Source organism: Tiliqua scincoides, chromosome 7, assembly GCF_035046505.1.
Source record: "Tiliqua scincoides isolate rTilSci1 chromosome 7, rTilSci1.hap2, whole genome shotgun sequence".
Taxonomy (NCBI): Eukaryota; Metazoa; Chordata; class Lepidosauria; order Squamata; family Scincidae; genus Tiliqua; species Tiliqua scincoides.
Genome location: NC_089827.1, coordinates 47,516,514 through 47,538,860, shown reverse-complemented (window position 1 = coordinate 47,538,860; position 22,347 = coordinate 47,516,514). Strand labels below are relative to the sequence as shown.

Below are 22,347 nucleotides of genomic sequence, written 5' to 3'. Positions count from 1 at the left end.
AAAATGTGCAATACTATAGCAGATACCAACCAGAGGCAGTGGTTATAAACCGAAGCACAAAGCGTATAAGCAAAACAGTCATCATTTATTTCTGGACACCAAGAGGAACATACTGCCAATGTGACATAGAAGATCTGCTTTCTGTCAAATATCCTGAAGTGAATACAACTGAGGCAAAGGAAAATTTAAATGGAAACTGAATGAAGATTCTTTTGTCAATATATAATGATCAAGAAAGGGTTCTAAATGCATGAAATGTGCCACATAAATACTAATTATTATCGACACATGGTGCCTGAAACTCTGCTGAAACACAGGGCTCATACAGACAGAGCATACCATGCAAGTCCTCTCATTCCAATGTCTGATGTGCAGCAGTTCTGTCACACCACTGTCTTGGAGAAGGGCCAAAGTTCAGTGGTACAGCACATGACATGCATGCAGAAGTTACCTAGTTTAGGTAAGAACTAGTTCAGACCTAGTTCAGGTCTGAAAAATGTAGCATATCCCTATTGCCTATCTACTCCAGGCTAGAAAAAAGCCTTCTCTATAGTTCATCAACACACTCCTAAAAAGACTGTGAAAGTGAGAATTCACTTTTCTCTACATTGGACCCTTCTGCACTCTGGCTTCCCTCACCTTTGATGACCAAACATCAAAACAAATTGTGAACAGTGTAGAGCGGCAATTTTCAACCACTGTGCCACAGCACATTGGTGTGCCACGAATGAGCCACAAGTAAACCATGGAAGTTTGAAGGAGGGGCATATATTAGTAAGGCCATTGGGGAATGTGAGTCCCCAACCAGCAGTGTGGTGTGCCTTGTTAACTGTCAAAAAAACTGATGGTGAGCCTTGATTATTTTAGTACCTTTTCAGGGTGCCATTAGTTGAAAAAGGTTGAAAATCCCTGTTGTAGAGAGTTCAAAGAAATACATACTTTCTCAAATGATTAGAACTTGTAGTCATCCAATTAGCGGTAGGGTCTAAGACAAAGGGGAAGTATTTACTCACACAATACATAATGGGCACCCCAATCCTAATTAGTGCTGGTGCAGCCAAGCAACATGGCCTACACTGTATACAGTGCTAGTTGGGAGCCAGCTGGAGGTCTCTTCAGGGTAAGGGGATTTTTCCCTCCTTACCCTAAGTAATGCTCCAGCTTGCCCGATTGGGCTACTCAGATCTCTGCCACCTATAGCAGCCTGGTTTAATGCTGGGATTAAGATACAGTAGTCCTGGGCCAAATTTCTGCCCTGTTTGCCCAGAAATGCCCCCTTTCCATGCCCCTGTGGCACTCAGCACAAATCCTACCTCTGCTGACAGCCCTGGATTGGGATGCAGTGTCATTGGGGTGGTGCAGGTCTCCTTGCCAGTGCTGCTGACTCTCCTATAGGACTGCAATCTGAGTTAAAGAATTCACATCACCTGTGGCAGTAGCCATTAGATTTAGAAGACTTTAAAAAGTATTTAATAAATTTATGGAGGAGATTAATATCTGTTGATGACTGTTTGCAATGATACAAATAATGGAACCTTTGTATTTTAAGGCAGTCTGCCTCTGATGGCCTTCAAAAACTGGAAAACAACTGAATCCTGTTCATGCGATTTCTGGGGCATCTCACTGGCCCAGTGGACTGTGCTGACTAGGACGTACTATGGTCTCCAGCAATTCCTAAACCGTGGGTTCATGGCCCACCACCCTAACCCTAACCCTATCCAATTTTTTGGCAGATTAGACAATGTGCATCAAGGGTTAAACAACCTGCTACTTGGGTGGATCACTGCTACCCAATCACCATTATAGCCACAGAAGCTTGAGTGGCTGGCAAAATGAAACTTTTTTTTTAGGTGGAACCTGATGCTAAAAAGTTTGGGAACTATCTTATACTCCCATATGAACATGATGACTTTAACCATGTGTGCTATACAATTTATCAAGGTGAGAAACATCAAAGGATGTAACAGTAAACACACTTACTAGGGAGTAAGGCCCATTCATAGGAAGCTGCTTTCCACTGCATCAGACCATCAGTCTAGCTAGATTAGTGTTGTTTACAAAGATTGGTAGCAGCTCTCCAGATTTTCAGACAGTCACCTGGACGTGTCAGGGATTGAACCTGGGACCCAGCATCCAAAGCACATGCTCTACTACTGAATGCAGCCCTTTCCAATTAAACATACCAAACAACTGAAAAAATATGCATGTAGTTGTGATATAAACTCTATAGTCATTAGGAGATATTCCGTATGACTTCTCCTGGTAACAGTTCTTAAAATGAAACAGAATATATTAAAGAAAGCTACAAAGTGCAGTAGTACCTGTTGAATTGTGCCTTTGCTAAGAAGATATTATCTTGCCCTTCAGAACCACAACTTGATGTTACTGTTTAATGGAAGTGAATGTATGGTACAATAACTGTGGAGAAAGAATAACCTATATGAAGGCTTAAACCCTTATTTATTGCCAATCACATTCTGCCCATTGCATAGAAGCTACACTGGAAACCCTCTTGCAAAGGCCAATCTGCAACACAAAAGCAGTCACTGATAGAGCTTTGAACAAGGAAATTCACAGAAATAGTTATGCAAAAAACAAGCACTATCCAGTGATAATTCAACAAGTCACCTTTGCATCTCTCTCTTAATCATGTGTCCCTTCCCCACCACCCTTATGAGCTATTTTAGAAGTATTTTCTTTGTGCAGGCATTGATGTGAGCAAAAGTTCCCAACCTTGTTCAAAAATACAGTAAGTTCAATACAATAAAGATCAATACAGTTTTCTTTTTAACTAGAGTCTGATTTGGGTTCTGAAAACCATGACGTGCCTCCTCCCCCGACAAGAAGCCAAATGCCAAGTTCCTAGCAAAGCCTGCGGGCATACCCTGTTCGTGCCAAGGTGCTGTTCACAGAACACATGTGACCATGTTTGTTTTTAATATCGACACAATCTACAGGGAACTTTTAATCCTCCTGACTTGAAGGATCACAATCCAACCATCCTACTTGGTGCTCTGCAAATTGGCTCCTGTCAAGCACAGGAACCTAACCTCTCCAGAAAATAGTCAAGAGACAGAGATATACTGTAAAAACAAAGAGTGATGCCTTGTTCGTTCCTTGCATTCCCTTGGCTTCCTGTTGCCACACCATCAGTATGACAGTAGCTGGGGAGGGGAAATGAGTGGGGCATTGCTTTTGACAGACAAATAGTACCTTCAATGAGCCTGTGGGCAAGAAAAATCCCTTACTGGGGAAGGGGAAGAGAGAGACTGACTGGCAGGAGAGTGGAAATAAAATGAAGAAGGGGGACAAGGGAAAAGCAAGGAATCAGGGAATGTGTGCCCTGATGCAAAAGAGGTGACTTATGGCAGGAAAGTCCTTGCAGTGGAGGGGAACACACACACACTCGCACAGGGGAGGGGGGCATACACACACACAGAGAGTGGAGGGGGGACACGCACGCACGAACACAGTGGAGGGGACACATGCGAGCGCACACACATACACAAAGTGGAGGGGACACACATAGTGGATGGGACACACATGCACACACACACATATATACAGTGGAGGGGACACACACACGCACACACACACATAGTGGATGGGACACACATGCACACACACACATACACAGTGGAGGGGACACACACGAACACACACAGTGGAGGGGACGCGCGTGCACACGCCCCCAAACAGGGAGGATCTCTCTCTCTCTCTCCCTCCTCCAGGTGACAGCCAGCAAGAGCTGCCAACTTTCCAGCAGCCACTGTGGCTGTGCCTTCCCAACAGCCCGAGGCGCCTGCCTGAGCAGGGGATGGCGGCGGCCTCTGTGCCGAGAAGAGCTGCTCACCTGCTGGTTTGCAGGGACCGGCGGGCAGGCTGCCGCCTGGCCCCAGCGCAGGCCCAGCTGGGCTCCTCCCCCCCGGCCACCCTGCCCTCGACCCTGCTGACAACCACCCAGCCCGGTCTCTACGGGCAGCCCGCTCCGGTCAGCTGAGCCCCCTCACTGCAGCCCCGCCGCCCCCAGCCTGCCGCCCGCAGAGCAGCCCGCCTCGCCGGACCCGGGGGGCCTCCTGCCGCGCTGCCAGGCCTGCCTCGCTCGCCCCTCCGCACACACGGCCGGGCCTCACCTCCTCGGGGATGGCGGGGTCCCCTCCGGCGCCGGCGCCACCCCCCGCGTAGCAGGCCCCGGGCGGCGGCGGCGGCGGCTCGGGCTCCATGTCCCCGTTGAAGAGCGAGGCCCCCTCGGCGCTGCCGCCACCGCCGCTGCTCAGCGCCGCCATCTTGGAACGAAGCGCTGAGGGGGCCGGCGGGGTGGAGGGGGAGCCGTGTCGCCCCTGACGACCCGGTCGCCCCCAACCGCGACCCGTAGCTGGAGAAGGGGGCGGGGCGGGGGAGAGGAGGAGGAGAAGGAAAACCGGCCACGGAGCACGCCAACGGAGTCTTCCAGGCGGCCGCGGCCGCCACACGTCACACCCCGAGCGTGACGTCACCCAGAATCGCCGCCTGGTTCAATGCGCATGCGCGGGGGACGTCACCGGGAGACACCCTGACGTCACGACGCGACCCCCCTCCTCCTCGCATCACCAAGGGAACCCGGAGGGCGCGCGACTGCTTGGCCACGCCCCCTTGTGGCTAGCGGTTGGCTCCTCCCCGTCTGCTGCTGCTCTCTGTTGAGAGCCCAGCCCTAGCCACACTTACCTGGGAGTAAGCCCCATTGTTTATAATAGGACTTACTTCTGAGTAGACATGCACAGGATTGGGCTGTGACTCTCCAAGCCTGCCAACTGTCAGCAGTGCTGATGTATTTTAATACCTTAGTAGGGGAAGATGTTCTCCACAGGGAGGTGCGGTGGGTGGGGCGGCAGGTGAGGCAGAGCCTCCCCACCGGAGTCTTTCAGAAAGTGCCACTGCCCTGTGAGGCACCCAAGCACCCACCACCCACGCACAGACCTGGCTAACTAAGAGCAGAGTGCGTGGGTGGTGGGTGCTTGGGTGCCTCACAGGGCAGTGGCACTTTCTGAAGGACTCTGGTGGGGAGGCTCTGCCTCACCACCTACCTCATGTCCCTGCCACACACAACTTCAAGAAGGGGGCCAACCTCCCCCCCAAAAAACTCCCCCTCTAGTAACCTAGAGTCACTACAGACTTCTCTATAGCTGCACCCCTATATACACTTACCTGGGAGCACGTTCCATTGTAATTTCAGGGTGTCCAGATGTCATAATTGCAAAAGAGGACCAGGCACTCCAAAATGTAGGACATCCAAGAAAAATAATGTAGGCCACGACAAAATAAAAGCTAAAAACACTCGTGTATTGATTTCATGTGGTTAATTTAAACACTATACTGTATTACTTATTATTAAATGTAAAACTATATTACATATAATGTATTAATTACAAGAAGGCTCTGCACTGCCTGCTCACAGGGAAAAGGAGAACATTTAAGTTCTTTTCCAGGAAATGAGGCTAAAAAAGAGGATGTCTGGTCACCCTGGTTGTAATAAATGGGACTTACTTCCAAGTAAATATGCATAGAGTACACTGTAGATGGGGTAAGAGTACTAAAGACCATGCAGGACTGGTTCCATTGTTCTGGAAAAGAATTAAACTACGCTTATAGAAGAATTTATGTATATTTCTTTATTCTTTAAATCATTGGTTCCCAACCATGGTCTCTGGAGCACAGGTGGTCTGTGAGACCCTGAGGTGTGGTCCTCAAGGTCTTGGGGGGGGGGGGGAGATTGCCTTTGATCACTTTCAGTGTCTCACTGAGCGAACGCTTCCTCACCAGACAGGGCAGAGATTGGACTGCCTGCAGCCGCAGCTGACACAAAAGCACAAATCTTTGCTATAAATAATAAACCTAATAAACCTTAACAAATTATTACCTACTGTATTTTTTGTGTGCAAGGTGGTGGGGGGCAGGAGTGTGCATGTAGTTCATGACGATTCCAGTTTTTGCCTTAGTGGCCTGTGGCTCCTAAAAGTTGGGAACCACTGCTTTAAGTATCCCAGTGCTTCATTTGTTAGTGAAGGGCATTGTTGATTAGAAGTGGTGGAACTTTAGCTTGAAGTGGTGTGTGATCATCTATGGAGGCATGTATTTTAGCTATTTATTTCCCAGCTGTTCTCTAAGGATGACAGACTGGTGTTTTAACATCATAACAAAGTTGAGGTGGACTCACCTGAGAGGTGGACCTGGTTCACACATGCATATATCTCAGGAGTACTGGCTAGGTTTGATTGTAGTACACTCAGTGATTAGCAGCTGAATGTAAATGGTTTCTGTTGAAAACTGTTACATTTGAGGGGTTCTAGAACTGAGCAAGCTGTTGGGCTTGGATTGTGATATGGGTAAGGCATTTATTGGATGGACTATGGGCTGATTCACAAAATGTGCTTTTTTAATTATGAGCAGTTCATACAATCAGTTGGCTCTCTCAGTTGCACATACCTGAGGATGCAGTCAGATGGATTACATAACAGGTGACCGTCCCAGTCATTGATGCCCTTGGGTGTTTCAGTTTCATAAAGTGTCACCACATTTGAAGAAAGCTCTGCCAGATTGCTCCACCTGTGCCTCTTAGGGCCTAACCCTATCCAACTTTCTAGCATCAATGCAGCCATGCTAATAGGGTGTGCACTGCATCCTGCAGTGGGGGGTGGGCAGCCAAGGAGGTCACCTCAAGGTAAAGGAATATTTATTCCCTTATCTCAGGGCTGCATTGTGGCTGCTGGAAAGTTGGATACGATTGGGCCCTTATCCCACTAAGACCCACAACCAGACCAGAAAGGGGGGGCAGTGGAGGCAGCTGGTAAATATTAAAATTTGAAAGAAGATTAATACAGATAAAATATAAACAAATAAATGCAGATAACAGAAACCAACTCTGCGGTAAATTTAAGTAACAATTCATGGAGAACAAGTTGGTACAGAAAAATTTTGACGAGATGTTTGGTATTGAATATTGGGAAGTTTATGCCTTTTATTATGTTTATGAATTGCAATGTCGGACAATTGGAAGGTCCTTAGTAAGTGGAGATTCCCACAGTATTAAGATGAGTTTAATACTGGTTAATGGCTTGCTGAAATATTTAGTAGACATCCCAAGACAACAATACTCTAATTCAGTGGTTCCTAAACTGGTGGGTCATGACCCACCAGTCTGAGAAGCACTGGCCAATGCCCCTATAATGCCCCTATAAAGGCTGGGGAAGAGGGAAAGCAGCAACATGACCCCCAGGATCACACTGCTGCCAGGGACAGGAGGAGTTTTCTACTTATTTGTAGCCTGTGCAAGGGGGTCTGGCGATGGTGCTGGGAGCCCTCTGCAGGGCTCCCAGTGTCTGCAAAAGTGTTTAAAAAAAAAAAAGGAAAAAAATGGGCACTTGTAGTTTCCATAACAAAAACCACATGTACATGTATATACCCATACATAAATCATATGTATATTGCACTGATTACAAAAGTACTTGAAAAGTAGTTTGAAATAGCACCTACATATATAGCACCTATATAGGGCCTATATCCAGTTCTACACAGCCCTGCCCACAGCATACATTATGTGAAGCGCACCACAGCATGTCCCTGATTACTTTGGTCACATACTATGGAAGCGAAGTCGACTAGTGCTCTTTTAGCCCCATATGTTTCTGTATTTCTTATTTTTCTTGTGATTCAAGATGTGGAACTTGTCTCTTCTTGAATTCATGCATCAACAGCTTCACCAAAGATTTCACTTCTTGAAAATCAGTACATGAACTAATGTTAAACTTGGTGCAAATGGTACTTGATGGTCCCAAAATTACTGCAGGAAGTGAATGGCAAACAGTGAAATCTTTAGTGGAGGAGCCACAAGATTGTGAGAATTCATTGATTTGGTCTCTTTCCAAAAATAGCAGCTGCATGTCCCAGGCACATCCCATCAGTGAAGCCATCTTTAACTATACCAGTGTTTCTCAGACAGTGGTAAGGGTACCACCAGTGATACTTGAGGTTGTGTCTGGTGGTACTCACAGGACCCCTGGACACCTGCCACCCACCAGCAAGACCTGGAACGTGACACAACAAACCATGGTTCAGTGGACAGAGCTCCAAAGCATACTTTTCCACACTCAAAAAAGCCCTCCTGTCCACCCTGAGCCTCTTACTGGTGTCTGTTACGTCGCATCTTGCCTCCCAATCCAGAATAACTGGGGATGATGTCACCGCCAGTTACTTCTGGTGGTACTTCAAATAGGTGGAACATGAGAGGCGGTACGATGGAGGACAAGAAACACTGAACTATATTGTATTACCAACAGTTTCAAAGCTTAGAATAAATTGAAAAGCAGATTTGTCTTAACAGAGTCCAGGGAAAAATGAAATTAGCTGCTCTTAAGACACATCCTGTTGTCATCTTTTTCTTTAGCCTCCCTGTACTCCTATCCCATACATTCAACGACCACTGTGCAATTTGCTATTTTAAGGATGAATGATGGTTCAATGTGTATATTGCAAGTACTGAACCAATTCTGCCATAACAGTTTGATTGGTGTTGCTGTTTTGTTTTTCTTCACATGTATATTTACATTTGGCACTTCTTAGGTATAATACTATTTCTAGTACTTGGCATCTAACACTACCAAATCCACTGAGACAAACTTTTTTTCAGCAGGACCTCATTCTGTTGTTACGCAGCAAGGTTGTGAAAGATGGATCCAACGCCAAGAAATGATGTCAGTACCAATACTTTCTTCCTCCCCCACTTATCACCACTTTCCACATCAGGATGATCCCAGAATCATCTTACTGAAACAGATGTTGATGTTTATGACCTAGGTTGGCTAGCTCAGTGTTTAATAACCAGCCTTCCAGCATTATATTTGTCCTTGCACATTTCACCAATTGCTTCACTAATATTTGAAGTACACCTCTTCCATCATCTCAACAGTCTATACTTTGTTTTTCCTTTGGCAAAGCATGGTATTCTGTGAAGGCAGCCAAATTTTGGCAAGGCTCAAACAAATCTTCATATTTAGTGGCTGCAGGAAAAGTGAAATAGCAGTTGAGCCAGTGGAGTACAGCATGAAACCTATGCTATTCCACCTCTCTATTACAGTCAAGTAAACTATTAGCCTTCCTTATAGAGCTGACCTCAAGATTACTGTGAGCTACACATTTTGACCCCTTAAGACTTAGCATTTATATACATACTGAATGTTAGCAATGCATGTGCCACAGCTGTCTTGGGCATTAGCTTTGGCATGAGAAAGGTGGGATATAAATCTCTCAAATAAATAAATAAAAACAAATCTATCACCATTTGCTTGCTATCAAGAGCCATTTCTAAAACTTACTTCCAAATTCCTAAAAATGTTTTATCCAAGTGCTCTCTCCTTCACATACCCAACATTCTTCAAGGGAGGCTCTGTTATTACACTTGTTAAGAGTAGAAAACCAGATGAGAGAATATTATTTTCAATAGTGCTTGTGGGTAACAAGAAGAAAAAAAAGAGCATTGAGTATGCAAGACATCAAAGCAGAATGAAGGCCAGGTCAGAGAGGAAACAAGAAGCTGTGGGACAGAGAGTTGGAGACACAAAGTCTGCTGTTGCCACCTGTTACAAAGGTGGGTTTGGTTGACAGAGAGACAGGGTGCAAGTAAAAAAAGAGAAGGTGCTCACTGAACCTGCAACACAATCCTTTAACAAACACAACACACACACACTTTAAGAAGAAATACATACTTAAGTGAACTCTTCCAGAAGCAAAGAACAATTAAGAAGCCATACATTATTTTCATTATATAACAAAATTATATACAGTACTTTTCAGTTCAAAACCTAGGGGGCAGGGGAGGCGGAAGCATTCTCTGGCCTATATAACTAGGCCCTTTTTGAAGCACAGCCTCAGCAGCTACCTTAACCTGAAGGCCACACCAGATGGAACTGTGGGTGCTTCACAGTTGGGGAATCTAATAGAACTGCATGAAGACAAGGTCACACATGTTACTAACAAGAACTAGAGAACATGACCCCCATCTAGCACTAGCTACAGGCAACGACTGGTAAACCTGCTGGGAGACCTACATTCCCATCAAAACAGGACTCGATAAACCTGCCTTGTACCAAACCAGTCCATCTAGCTCACTATTGCCTACATTAAATGAAAGCAGGGTTCAGACAGGGTCCTTCTCAGTCCTACTTGGAGTTGTCAGAAATTGAACAAGGGACATTTTGAGTATAAAGCAGATGCTCTGTCACTGAGCTATAAGCCCTAAGACACATGATCTGGGTGTAAAGGGTACTGATGAACTGAGCATCATAATTCAGCTGTACATCCAGAAATGTATCTGCAGGAGTCTACTTCCTATGTGCTGATCTCCTTTGTTGGATCACTTTGTATACATTTCATAAGGCTGTTAAAGAAATCTTAATTATTAATCTACATGTATTTGTTTGGAATAAGCAATTTTGAAGAAAAGCATTTTTATGGTGCCTGTGTATATCACAGCAGGTTCAACTAGCAGAAGAGGCATTCCCTCCTCTGCAACAGAGTAGGAGGAATGCCTCTTCCAATACTTCACGTGGCAGCACTTATATGCAGCTATATCGTAAAGAACTGACATTTTTCAAAATGGGCTGGCCAACTGTGGGTGACTTTTTCATTGATTCAAAATGTTAAATTATTCAAAGTTGCAGACTTGGTTTTTAGCAGTAGTGCATGGCTAACTTTTATTGTAAAAATAACACCCTAGAAACTGAGAGGTATTTTCTTTACTACATTTTCTTTACTACTGTGAGAAGGGATCTCATAGGCAACAACAGTCTACCATCAGCCTCGAATTATTCTCTGGTAACTGAGCAGCAACAGTGAAGAAAGAAAAATAAAGAACACCCCACTTCTGGATTCTTAGTGAAATATATGGATTTAGGTTTAAAGAGTGGGCAATGCAAGAAACAAAATCACTGTGTCTAGCCTCTTAGAGAGGTGTTCCAGGGCTCCAGCTGGAAGGTGTTTTTTTTTGTAATATTCAGACCTTGCTGGGCTAGGTGGGAAGAGTTGCAGGAAGGGAGAAAAGGACACATTCTCTTCCCTCAGACTTCTACAGTGTAAGGCTGAACTTGACTAAGGAGGCAAGTGGTTCTGGAGAATTAGAAATGCATCCCCCCCTTTATCTTCCTGAGGCTTCCTTATATAGTAGGAGGAAAGTCTGTTCACAGCATGTATTCTCCACACCCTAATCTCTGCCTTCAGAATACTTTAAACTATCCAGAGCTTGGGAAGGCTAAATCCCTTCTCTCTTCCTCTCTCCCTCTCATACCAGCTTCCTTTTTTTCTTTCCACACTTTGTCTCCATTGCTCTTAACCATGGTTTTCATTGATAGACTTACACAGCTTGCACCATTTCTGATTCCTGTAGACTTCTTTTTTACCTCTGTGGCTTATAAAAGAAAGGAAGAAATTCAGGATTTAAACATGGTCATGATGGGAGGGAACCTACTGTTGCTATCTAAACAAGTTGTGATAAGACCCCCCACAACATGGGTGGGGGTTAGTATGGGTGGGGGTTAGATGAGTTACAGTATTTTCTTACAAAATGTTGAGATGGAAGAATAAGGCCCTGGAAGCTCACATGGCTATTTTTTTAATTTTTTTTTTTTCTAATTTACAAATTGACATACTTCTGTGTATCTAGGGAATCTTCTCAAGGACACAGTAACCAATACAGGTCCTGCCTATTTATACATGGATTTTTTAATGCACGGATTTGACTCAACATGAATGGCCCCTGCAAATGAGAAGGAATGTGCTGATCCCTGGAGAAGGGGAAAAATGCATCCCTTTAAAATCAATTGTAAAAACTGAACAGTCCTTTAACAACAACAGTCCTTAATGGGGGGGGGGGGCAGCTGGCTGACAGTCCATCAATCCTTCTCTCTCCAGCAGACCCCTCCCTTCCCCCTGAACATGTGAAAGAAAGGTGATCACTTTGCATTGGTGAAGGGAGGGGCTGAGTGAAGCGACTTTGTAAGCGCTTGGAGGATGACTGATTGATGGATTATCTTCTTAATGACTCTCATCTTACATCACAAAGGTCAACAAGGAGCAAAGAAACTATGTTTTTAAAATTGATTTACTATAGTGCGTTTTTTGCCATCCACGTGAGTGCTTGGAACAGAACCCTCCCGAATGAGTCTGAACCTGTACCTTATATTTTTTCCAGGTGGCTCCATTTCTTTTCCAAACTGAGAAATGCCTATCACTGCTGCCCTTCCCAGAAGATGGCATCTACTTTCTCATAATGAGATCGCAGAATGCCGCAGAGTACATGTGTACAGGCCTCAAATGTATGTCCAGGCTTCATATGAGTGGACAGATCACACAGATCTCTCCCAGCTAACACTGTCCTCATTTCTGGCTGAGGACATGAATTGGAAATACCCAAATAGCTGACCCTGAGCGTGTGTGACTCCCTAAGTTGTTCTGGGAGTCACACACGCACAGGACAACTGCTTAGGATTGCATTACAGGGTATAGGGAACTGAGGCTCTCATGCTGCTGTGGCTGCATGTAAAAGGGGTCACAGTTTTATACAAATTCTCTCACATGGAAAGGCTGCAGTCCATTCCAAGAAGGTTTATTTAAAAAATACACACTGGTTACTAAAAGTTGTGCTATTTCTTTTTTAGTGCCCTCTTTCCTTCTCCTTTCTTGGGGGGACCTTTCCCGCGTAGCTTTTTCAGGCGTTTCATTTCTTCTTTGAAATCTTCATGTTCATCTCTAAATAGAAGGAGGACACAGTGAGCTAAAGGAAACTTTATTAAGAAGATTTATACAGTATACCACTTTCCAAGAACGATCTCTAGCATTTTAAAAAGGTGGGGGAATGTAGGGAGGATTGGGCCCATGGCACTCCAAGGGTAGAGTTTAAATCTTTTCCTTAATACCATTGTCACCTGTGAAAATCACCCCTCCAGAGCTGGTATTTCCACCAGCAAATAAAAAGTCTTCTGTGCCATGTCTCTTATGGCCCTTAAGAGTGACAAATTCTCAGCTTAGATCAGTAAAAAGAAACGTAACTGAAGTGACCTAAATGAAGGTACAAGAAGTGCCATCCATCCATATGTAATGCATAACCTCACATATGCATATCACTGCATGTGGTCTTCACTTACTGGGAAGCCACAGTCAGATCACAGCTACCCAGAGCTTTCTATGTGGGAGATCTGCCACATGAAAAGCAGTCTTGCAGTTACAAGTGAATACGTACCTTATTCAATTTCCTGAAGCAAGCACACCCACCCACCCCAAAACAACAGGGTCGAAAATGAACATAAAACCACAGATAGTGGTCAGAGCATGCCTCCATGCTCCATGTTCAGGGGTCTCTGAGCATATGAGGAGTTGGACTATTTGCGTCTATTTGCCATCTACTCCAACTAGAACCAGCTTTCCAATTTCTCAAGTAGTTTCATTCCCAGTCATTATCCAGGAAGTCCTTTTAGCCACAGATCTTGAGCCAAGGATTTGAGCCAAGCATCACTGAGCTGTTGTATTGGAATTGCAGAAGACCTGGCAAGGAGTTAGGATGTGGTGTCACTAGTGGCCCCTTTAAGGGTTAAGGGGCAGGAGGTCTGGTCTAGAGGGTAGAGCCTCCATTTGCCTGAAGATTAACATCCACAAGGTCGCCAGTTCGAGGCCACCGGCACCGTGCGACCTTGAAGCAGCTGGCAAGCTGCAGCTGAGCTGTTCCATCTGCTCGGAGCGTGGGAGGATGGAGGCCAGAATGTTAAACCAGATCGGAGTGTAACATCTTGAATGTGGTGGTTCTTGAAAGAGAGAACCTTCTTTCAATTTGTAAAAATCCCTGCGTGGATTTAATAAGCCTGCCTGTGTAAACCGCCTTGAATAAAGTCTTGAATAAAGACCAAGAAAGGCGGTATATAAATACTGTATATTATATATTATTATATTAAGGCCTGGGCATTCAGCAGAGAGTGTGCTGCACAGCTGCAGCCACTTAAAGGCAATAGAGCCCTCAGGCATAAAAGCACCTGATGAAGGGAAAGTTTGGTGTGGGAAGGAGGAAAGTGTGAGACTGGATTGAGGAACTAATGGTTAATGGACTACTGGAACTGCTGATGGAAGAATGGATTTAGGAGACTGCTGGAGACACTGAGATTGGTGTTTGGCTGCCATGCCCAAGACCTGCTGAGGACCAAGGTGCTGCTGTAGTGGTGGGAGGAGCTACTGGCAGGAGAGGTGAAGGAGGAGGACCTCTGCAGGTTGAATAGGCAAGCTACCCTGGAGGAGGGGTCCAGCAGTGCTGCAGGGCAGAACTAGGGCCATTGCTGGGGAAAGAAGGGGAGCTAATTAGCTGAAAGTGGGCATAATTCTCTAAGTGAAGCTTGGACTGGGAATCTGGCAAAACAGCTGTGAACCCTGTAGAAGCATTCCAGAGGTCTGCAAGAACATGGCATTGTCCGACTACCAATCAGTCAAGCCCACTATTGTTTACTCTCAACAAGTGCAGGCAGGTGTTTTGCAGCTCTGCTATTCATGTTCCTCTTAAGTGGGGATGCTAGAAACCTTAATTTTGGGTCGTTTCTTATAAAACTTCAGAGAGGATCATTCAGAGACCTCTTTCCAGTATTAACTAACAGAAGCTTGCAGAAGGAATCCCAAGTGCTCAGAAAGAATAAGAGCATTTTCCTGTATTCACACGAAGAAGAAATCATCAAGTTTCAAGTACAGAGAACTGAGGGTTTGAGAGAGAACCAAATCTCCTTTGTAATTCTTTAATGTGCACTTTCCAGAAGCAACTTAAGTGGATAGGCGTGTGGAAAAAGTCATGCTTTCAGTACAGCAAGCTTCCTAGTGTCTTCGAGCATAAATTCTTTTGTGCTTAAGTAGAACAAGGCTTTATCTGGAATGAGGCTACTGATCATACCCTATAATTTTCAGTCTGGGAAAAATGAAAAGCTCTCTTTTCTTGTTGAAAGCAGCATATTTATGACATTCCATGGCACCTGTGTTCTTCGTACCATTAACTGCTGAGTTTCTGAAAATCAAAATTCAGCACCATCTGCCCTACACCCCCTTAACCCACAAAGCCACACATGGAAAGACATTCCACAATGTTCCCCAACACATACACACACTTTCTGCAGGTTTCTCTTCCCTTTTCTGCTCTCACACTAAGCCAACTTCTAACTCCAGAGGACTGTGAAAAAGCAAATGGGGAGCGGTGATGGGAGGAGAAAGGAGGACATGCCCAAAATAACTTTAGTATTTGCACAAGCCAATGGATCACACCCAAAATGACAAAATGGATTTGCAGTCTCTAGAAATAGACCCAAAGTCAGCACAAAAAGTCTTGATTCAAGTTAAAGTATACAGATCAATACAGTACATGTACACATTTGCTTTGCATGAATTAGCTTAATGCAGTGGTTTTACTATGTGGGCCATTTCACCCAAGATACTTGACCAAAGATGCAACAGTACATGCAATATACTTGGTATGGAACAGACCAGAGTTTTGCAGGAGACTGGAATTTTGGGCATGTGGCACAATTACAGTGGCAGAAAAAGTGCTATAAGCCTGTAAGTGTGGGGCTACGAATTGATTATGCATTACAAAATCAACACTGAAAGTCAACAGGTAGGAAAGGCAAAGCTGTGCTCACCCTTTGCAATCCATCCTTTTATGCTTCCCCACTGACTTCTGCCCATCACTGAAATCTGTAGTGACCCCATACTACACAATGAAGCTTGCTAGAGATCATGTAAACAGTTCAGGACTTCAATGAGACTTCAATGGGATCCATGAAAAGAGTTCTTTCCTATGTCTTGTTTGACTGTAGCAAGCATTCTGCTTACACTAAACAGCATCAAAGCATGTCTTTTAATAAAGGTGGCCTTGATTAAAGTGCCTTGCACTGAATTAGAGCTTTGATTGTGATTTACCTTCCCTAGTTGCTGCACTTGTCCATTAGCAAGATAATATCACTGGCTCAAGGTTGCCGAGAGGCTAATATTGTTAAATGCTCCTGAAGTACATCTTTGGTTTCAGTTTTGTTCCACTTCCATCAGAGGCCTACTGCCTGCAGCCAAATGCATTTCTGAAAAGCAAGCTGTGATCCCTTGCAGACTTTTTGCAGAGAAAGAGAGGCTTGCAAGAGCCAAGCATGTAATTTACATCTTTCTGCACCAGAGGGACTGGGCAGCTTTGCTATTTCCCAACAGCAGCACAGTGAACACCTGGATAGCCATTATACCAGTTTTAAAAATAGCAGCATCCACCACCCATTAGAAAAACCTTTTGAAGTCAATATCATGTCAGAAGAGCTAAATTTCATTATCTAAGGGCCCCAATCCTATCCAACTTTCCAGCATCAATGCAGCTGTGCCAACGCAGTGTATGCTGCATTCTGAAGTGGGAGGGGGCAGTCATGGAGAACTCCTCAAGGAAAGGGAAGATTTGTTCCTTTACCTCAAGGCTGATTTGCAGCTGCACCAGTGCTGGAAAGGTATATAGGATTGAGCCCCAGTGCTGTAATCCTGGCATATTATCCTGGAATAAGCCCAATTGAACACAATGGGACTCACTTTTCAGTAGACATGCCTAGAATTGCACTGCAAGATACTTTTTATAAGACATCAGATGTAATTCTTTAATGAAACGTGATACACTCCTAGACTCATTGGAGCATACTGATTATTCAGGATGGCAGACTAGGTATTTTAATGGAATTTCCAGTCTACTGCAGATCTTTCATTACTTGAAAAATGCCACTGATAAGTAATACTGTACCAAGTCCTTCCAGTGGCTCAAGTTACTAGATGGCCTTGAGTGCCAAAAAAAAAGACCGTAACCTCATTCCAGAGCAATTATTCTGCTTAAACAGGAAGAACTGCCACCAGCTATCCAAGTTTACAGTCAAGTTCCCAGGAACAGTTGAAAAAAGCAGTAAACTGATGTCTGGGCTCTATTACTTTCAATTGCAGGTGAAGGCTCATCTTAAGGAATTCTACCTCCCACTTCCTCCCCACGTCAGGCAATCCTGCAATAAAAACTAGCATGTCAGAGAGAAAATTAAGTTAGGATCTCTCCAAATCTATTTGCTTTGAGGAAGTATTTTTGGAGGTATAGAAGAGCATTCAATCATACAAGCTTCCACCAGCAGCCTAGTCTATAGTCTAGGCCAGGGGTGCTCAAACTTTCAACTTTAGGGATCCTGGACCTTTAAAATTGTGTAGGAGAGATAATTTCAGCAGGTGCAGCTTGTCATCTATGGGATGACAAGTTGCACCTGCTGAAATTCTCTCTTCTATACACTTGTTAAAGGTCCAGCATCCCTAAAGTTGAAAGTCTGAGCACCCCTGGTCTAGGCACAGGTTTCCAGTCACCCTGTTCAATCAGATTGGCTTGAATGGAGCTGTGCCTGCTCCACTGAAATGAAGCAACTGCCTCTAGCTGGTGCAGCAAGTTTGACCTTGTAACAAAAGCTATTGCCTAGGAGGTTCCAGATTCTGGAAAACAAGTTGCTAACAAAACAAAAGTTCCCCAATGATAGCAGTCCTCACCAACTTCATAGCTAAACTCAAACAAGGATGCATGATAATGAAGTATTGGACCGCCTAATAACTGCACCATGAGCCAGGTGAAAAACAAAGGAAGCACCCACTGGGGATCAGGAAAAAGCTATCAACCAACAAAGAAAGGCCCCTTGACAAGTTCACCCCACAAAAGACACCCAAGGTTTGATTGGTGAAAAAGATATAAAAACCTGGGTCACTAGAACCTCATGTCTTTGTTCCTTGCCTTCATTTTGCCTTGCTGTCAGTATGGTGTTCACTGACTGCTAGCACAGCCAGAAGCCATCCCCATTCCAGCCACAACCCATCAGTTTGAGAACCACTGGTCTAGTGAACCAATTTTTACTGACTGGACACCTTCTCTATAAGCTCCTTTTAGACCTCCTCCTCCATGTACAAAGGAGGAGAGAGGAATTACATTGCTGGTCCCCACTCCTGATATCAGTGTGCCTCTAGGTTCACCACTGATCTCAGTTGGAATTGGAAAAGAATGTCTGAGGGATACAGCTCTACAACCACTGGCACCTCTTTTCAGACCTTGGTTGAATGTACAGAGGTGATTATTCACATTGGGAAAGAGGGGGTGAGGGAGCTCTCTGCCAAAGACAGCATCTGTAGGAGTAAATCAATAGCAGCAGCTTTGGGATCCTGCTAGAAGTTAGTTGCTTCTCAGAAGTCTACTTGGACTGGTAGTAGTTCTCCAAGACACTCAAATCCTTGCACAGTGAGAATAAGCCTCACTGAACATAATAGGCTTGGACTGTCAACCACAGTTCCTTCCCACTCATCTCCTTCTGCCTGAAGCAAGACCAGACCTATTTGTAGATCTTGAAGAGCCTTCTCCTTCCTTGAGCCTCCTCATTATGCCCTCATCATCCCTCCCCCAGGTATTACCTGTATAGGCCATAGTAGCGAAGTTTCCTCATGAGAGCATAGTAGATAGGGTGGGGAGGATACCAATCATACACTTCCTTCCGCTTTGCCATGGGCTGCTCACTTAATAGTTTCACGACTTTCATGGATGATGTATCAGTTGGTCGAGCAACTTCTCCAAATATCTGCCTGCTCAAGCGGGCCATCCGCAAGGCATAGTTGGAAAGAGGGAATGACATCTCTGAACAGTAACAGGATGCGTGGAAGTGTACGTGTCTCCTTGCTAAAAGTGGGGAAACATTGCAACATTGAGATTACTTCTATGTTCCAACAGCCATTTTTAGCAAACACCAAACACTCTTAATAGCTAGGGGCGTGTGTTTTTGGTGATATTTTTTTCCAAAATTTCTTAAAATAGCAAGTTGTGGTATTATGTGTTTTTATTCCAAGAGCACATTTTAATAAAATTATAATTTAAATTGCTTTAAAAATGTACTAGGTAGGTGATATAGTGACAGCAGATGGAGCCACAGTATACTTTTCCAGTTAAAAATAAATCTATTTTAATTTCTGGAAAGGCGGTGTTTTGTGTTTTTATGCAATTTAAACAGAAACACACACCCCTATTAATAGTAAGTGGTAACAGGACATAAAACACTAATCGCACTATTAGCACTATCTTTTTTAATCATACAAGTAAATGGCTAATATGCATGCAAGCAACAACAAAATCTTACATGTTGCTTACTCCCCTATACCTACATGAACAAAGAAAAATCATACAGGCACACAAGAAATGCATCACGTTCACTATTGCTACAGGAGAACTTCCAGAAGTCTGCTTTCCTATTGACATGCCAAGCAGAAAACTATCACCATGGCACTCCCATAGCTGATCTCATCAAAGGGCCTGAAGGTTATTTACTTTAATGTTTAAAATCTTTATTTTTAAAAAATTTTCACAGGGATTTTCTCAAACCCATTGTTATGCAAGAACATGCATAAGATGTTACATGGAAGTATCCAAGAGGGGAAGGTTGGAAAAGGTAGGGCTAATGATGGGAGGATTCAAAGGCTGTACAAGGTTTCAAGTTGTCTCCCCCATCCCAGGTTAGACATTGCCAGTACCCTTTCGAGTCAATTGTCAGTGTTTTCTGGGCTATCCTCTCTCATATTTTTTCCTCCTATCCCATTATAAATTATAAGCTCCTCAGGGGCAGAATCCTGCCCATTTTTATCTATTCTGTAAGAGCAACAAACACTGGGAAGAGTAGGGAAAAAGAAACAAAGCGAGAAGATAGCACGTGAAACTTGCAAAATGAGACAGCAAATTGAGGTGTAGGAGGAAGACAGGTGCAAAATAATAGGAAAGACTAGAAACTTGAAAGCTGATGAAGAGCAGGCTGAGAGCTTGGTATAGGGATTTAATGAGAGATCCCAAGGTCCATGGAGTGGGATGGGGAAACAGGAAAATGAATTAATTGGGGAAGAGATATAGGTAGAGGAAAAGCCAAAGAGTACCTGTAAGAGACTCTTCCTATAGTATTTGTCTCCAGCCACAGAGCCTGAAAATTTGATCCAAGGCTAGAATCCTACCTAGGCCCTTCTTAGAGAGCAAGTCCCACAGGATTCAATGAGTTACTTCTGAGTAAGCAGGATCACACTACAAACTGTATGAATTGCCTGCCATAAGATCTAGTTTGCAGATATGGCTTACTCAGAATCTGAAATCTGAACTATTCCAAAATCCAGGCATTTTTGTCCAAAATTTTTTTTTTCTTGTTTCTGTAGTGTGGACCCTAGAAGGTCTTGTGCTCATTCCCACATACAGGGCAGACTGTAAGTTCTATTGTTTGCTCTATGGTATGTACTTGTACAGACAGTCTTGAAGAATGTCAAAGAGGGCAGCAGACAGCTGTATGGGTAACAGTGAACAGGGCAAGAGGAAGCACTTCTCATTATTATATTTATGTAAAGATTCCAAAATTCTGACAAAGCCAAAATCCAGACACTTTCCATAAGACCATAAGTGGAGCCCGACTGGATCAAGCCAAAGGCCCATCCACTCCAGCTTCCTGTATCTCATAGTGGCCCACCATATGCCTCCAGGAGCACACACGACAACAAGAGACCTGCATCCTGGTGCCCTCCCTTGCATCTGTCATTCTGAGGTAGCCTACTTCTAAAACCAGGAGGTTGCCTGTATCCATCAAGGCTTGTAACTTGTGATGGCCTTTTCCTCTAGAAATTTATCTAATCCCCATCTAGTCCAGACACCATCACCATGTCCTGTGGTAAGGAGTTCCACAGACTAACAATGTGCAGGGTAAAGAGCCATTTTCTTTTGTCTTTCCTAACTCTCCCAACACTCAAGTTTAGTGGATTTCCCCTGGTTCTGGTGTTTCGTGGGAGGGAAATGACTAGCACCCCCCTATCCACTCTATCACCATATCCTGTGGCAAGGAGTTCTGTAGACACTCCATTGTAGTGGCTGTCCCCTGGTTCTGGTGTGGTGTGGGAGGGAAAAGAGCCTCCCTCTATCCATCCCCTAGTTTTGGATAGACATAGTTTTTGATGTCTCCATCACAGGAACCTGCACACACCCCACTAAAGTGTACTGAACTATCCCTGCACTCACACCTGGCTCTACCTTCAGAGCAGCTCTCCTCCACCCCCTCTGGTGACCAGCCTTCAAAGAGCCCCCAGCCAGCCTCTACACCTCACCTCCCTGGCACCCACCTGCAATCCTGCTCTGGCGGCCGGAAGCGCGCTCCCTTCTAAGCACTCCGGGTAAGTGACGGGTGGAACAGGACCACAAAGCAGCTCCGCGCATGCGCCAAATTCAGTGTGGGGGAACGCCATCTTCAGCAGCCTGGGGGTGACGTCAGTGTACGGCACCGAGAACAAACCCCGGCTGCTGCTGGGACCCGCAGAGTCTTTCCTACGGCGGGTTCGCAGCGCCAGTTCTTCAGAGCTCAGGCAGTGGGAGTCTAGGCAGAATTAGGTGTGCGTCTGCGTACTGAGGCTGTAGTCCTCTCCACCCTTACCTGGGAATAAGTATAATTAGGCTTACTTCTGAGTAGACATGAAGAGGCTTGGCCTCTGAAGCTGCAGTTCTATCCACCCTTACCTGGGAGTAAGCCCCATTGGTTACAATGGGACTTACTTCTGAGTAGACCTGCAGAGGCTTGGGCCCTGAGGCTGCAATTCTATCCACCCTTACCCGGGAGTAAGCCCCATTGATTACAACGGGACTTACTTCTGAGTAGATATGCACAGGCTTGGGCTCTGAGGTTCCAATTCTACCCAGTTACCTAGGAGCAGGGCCTCTGAGAGGAATTTTATCAGGGAGTACAAAGTTTCCTTTGGGCCCCTTTGCAAAGAGGGAAGGGTGAAATAGAGCAGGGAAGGGTGGTGACAGGAGAGCAGAATAGGGGCAAGGAGGGGCAAAACAGGGTGGGGGGAGGGTAGAGGCATGGGAAAAGTCTTTGGAGCCCAGGTCTACCAACCCATGTGGCATCAGTAGTCTCCCCAGCATCCTTAGTCCTGGCAGTGTCCCCAGCATTCCATGTGTGCAACATGTCTGAGTAGACAGGAAAACACAAAAACTCAGGAAATTTCTGGGCCCCATCCTTTGGCTCCTGGGCCCCCCTTTTGACCCTGGGTGCAAGTACAGATTACCCCCTTTACCCCCCCCCTCCTAGGCCCTGCCTGGGAGTAAGCCCCAGTGACTATAATGGGACTTATTTCTGAGCAGGCATGCATAGGCTTGGGCTCTAAAGGTGGCACTGCCTAGACTGCCCAGCACTCAAGCAGGCTGCAAGCCAACAAGCTGTTTTAAGCCTGCAGACTGGTTTGGATTGCCATTCCATCCATACA

The 22,347-nt window shown here is 44.9% G+C and overlaps 2 protein-coding genes across 3 annotated transcripts in view; both read right to left on the bottom strand.

The window, feature by feature from the left end:
* The window catches only part of BRAF (B-Raf proto-oncogene, serine/threonine kinase), a 62,313-nt gene extending 57,994 nt beyond the window's left edge, over window positions 1-4,319 (bottom strand). For both annotated transcript variants that reach the window (XM_066633417.1, XM_066633418.1), the window contains exon 1: window positions 4,134-4,319. In XM_066633417.1, the coding sequence (XP_066489514.1) occupies window positions 4,134-4,286 (153 nt within the window). In that variant the 5' untranslated portion in view covers window positions 4,287-4,319. The remainder of the gene's footprint in view (window positions 1-4,133) is intronic.
* An 8,291-nt stretch (window positions 4,320-12,610) lies between these two features.
* On the bottom strand, window positions 12,611-21,271 carry MRPS33 (mitochondrial ribosomal protein S33). The gene is made up of 3 exons (XM_066634223.1): window positions 21,208-21,271; window positions 18,490-18,751; window positions 12,611-12,774 (listed from the first exon to the last, which is right to left on the bottom strand). Exons 2-3 carry the CDS (start codon window positions 18,705-18,707, stop codon window positions 12,669-12,671), a joined length of 324 nt encoding a protein of 107 aa, XP_066490320.1. The 5' UTR covers window positions 18,708-18,751; window positions 21,208-21,271; the 3' UTR covers window positions 12,611-12,668.
* Between the last annotated feature and the right edge of the window lie 1,076 nt (window positions 21,272-22,347).

Excerpts from the sequence above, each read along its gene's own strand:
- MRPS33 (XM_066634223.1), bottom strand. The coding sequence starts at position 18,707 with ATGTCATTCCCTCTTTCCAACTATGCCTTGCGGATGGCCCGCTTGAGC. Across the intron at positions 12,775-18,489 it reads CGCTACTATGGCCTATACAG|AGATGAACATGAAGATTTCA; the intron begins GTAATACCTGGG and ends CCTTCTATTTAG.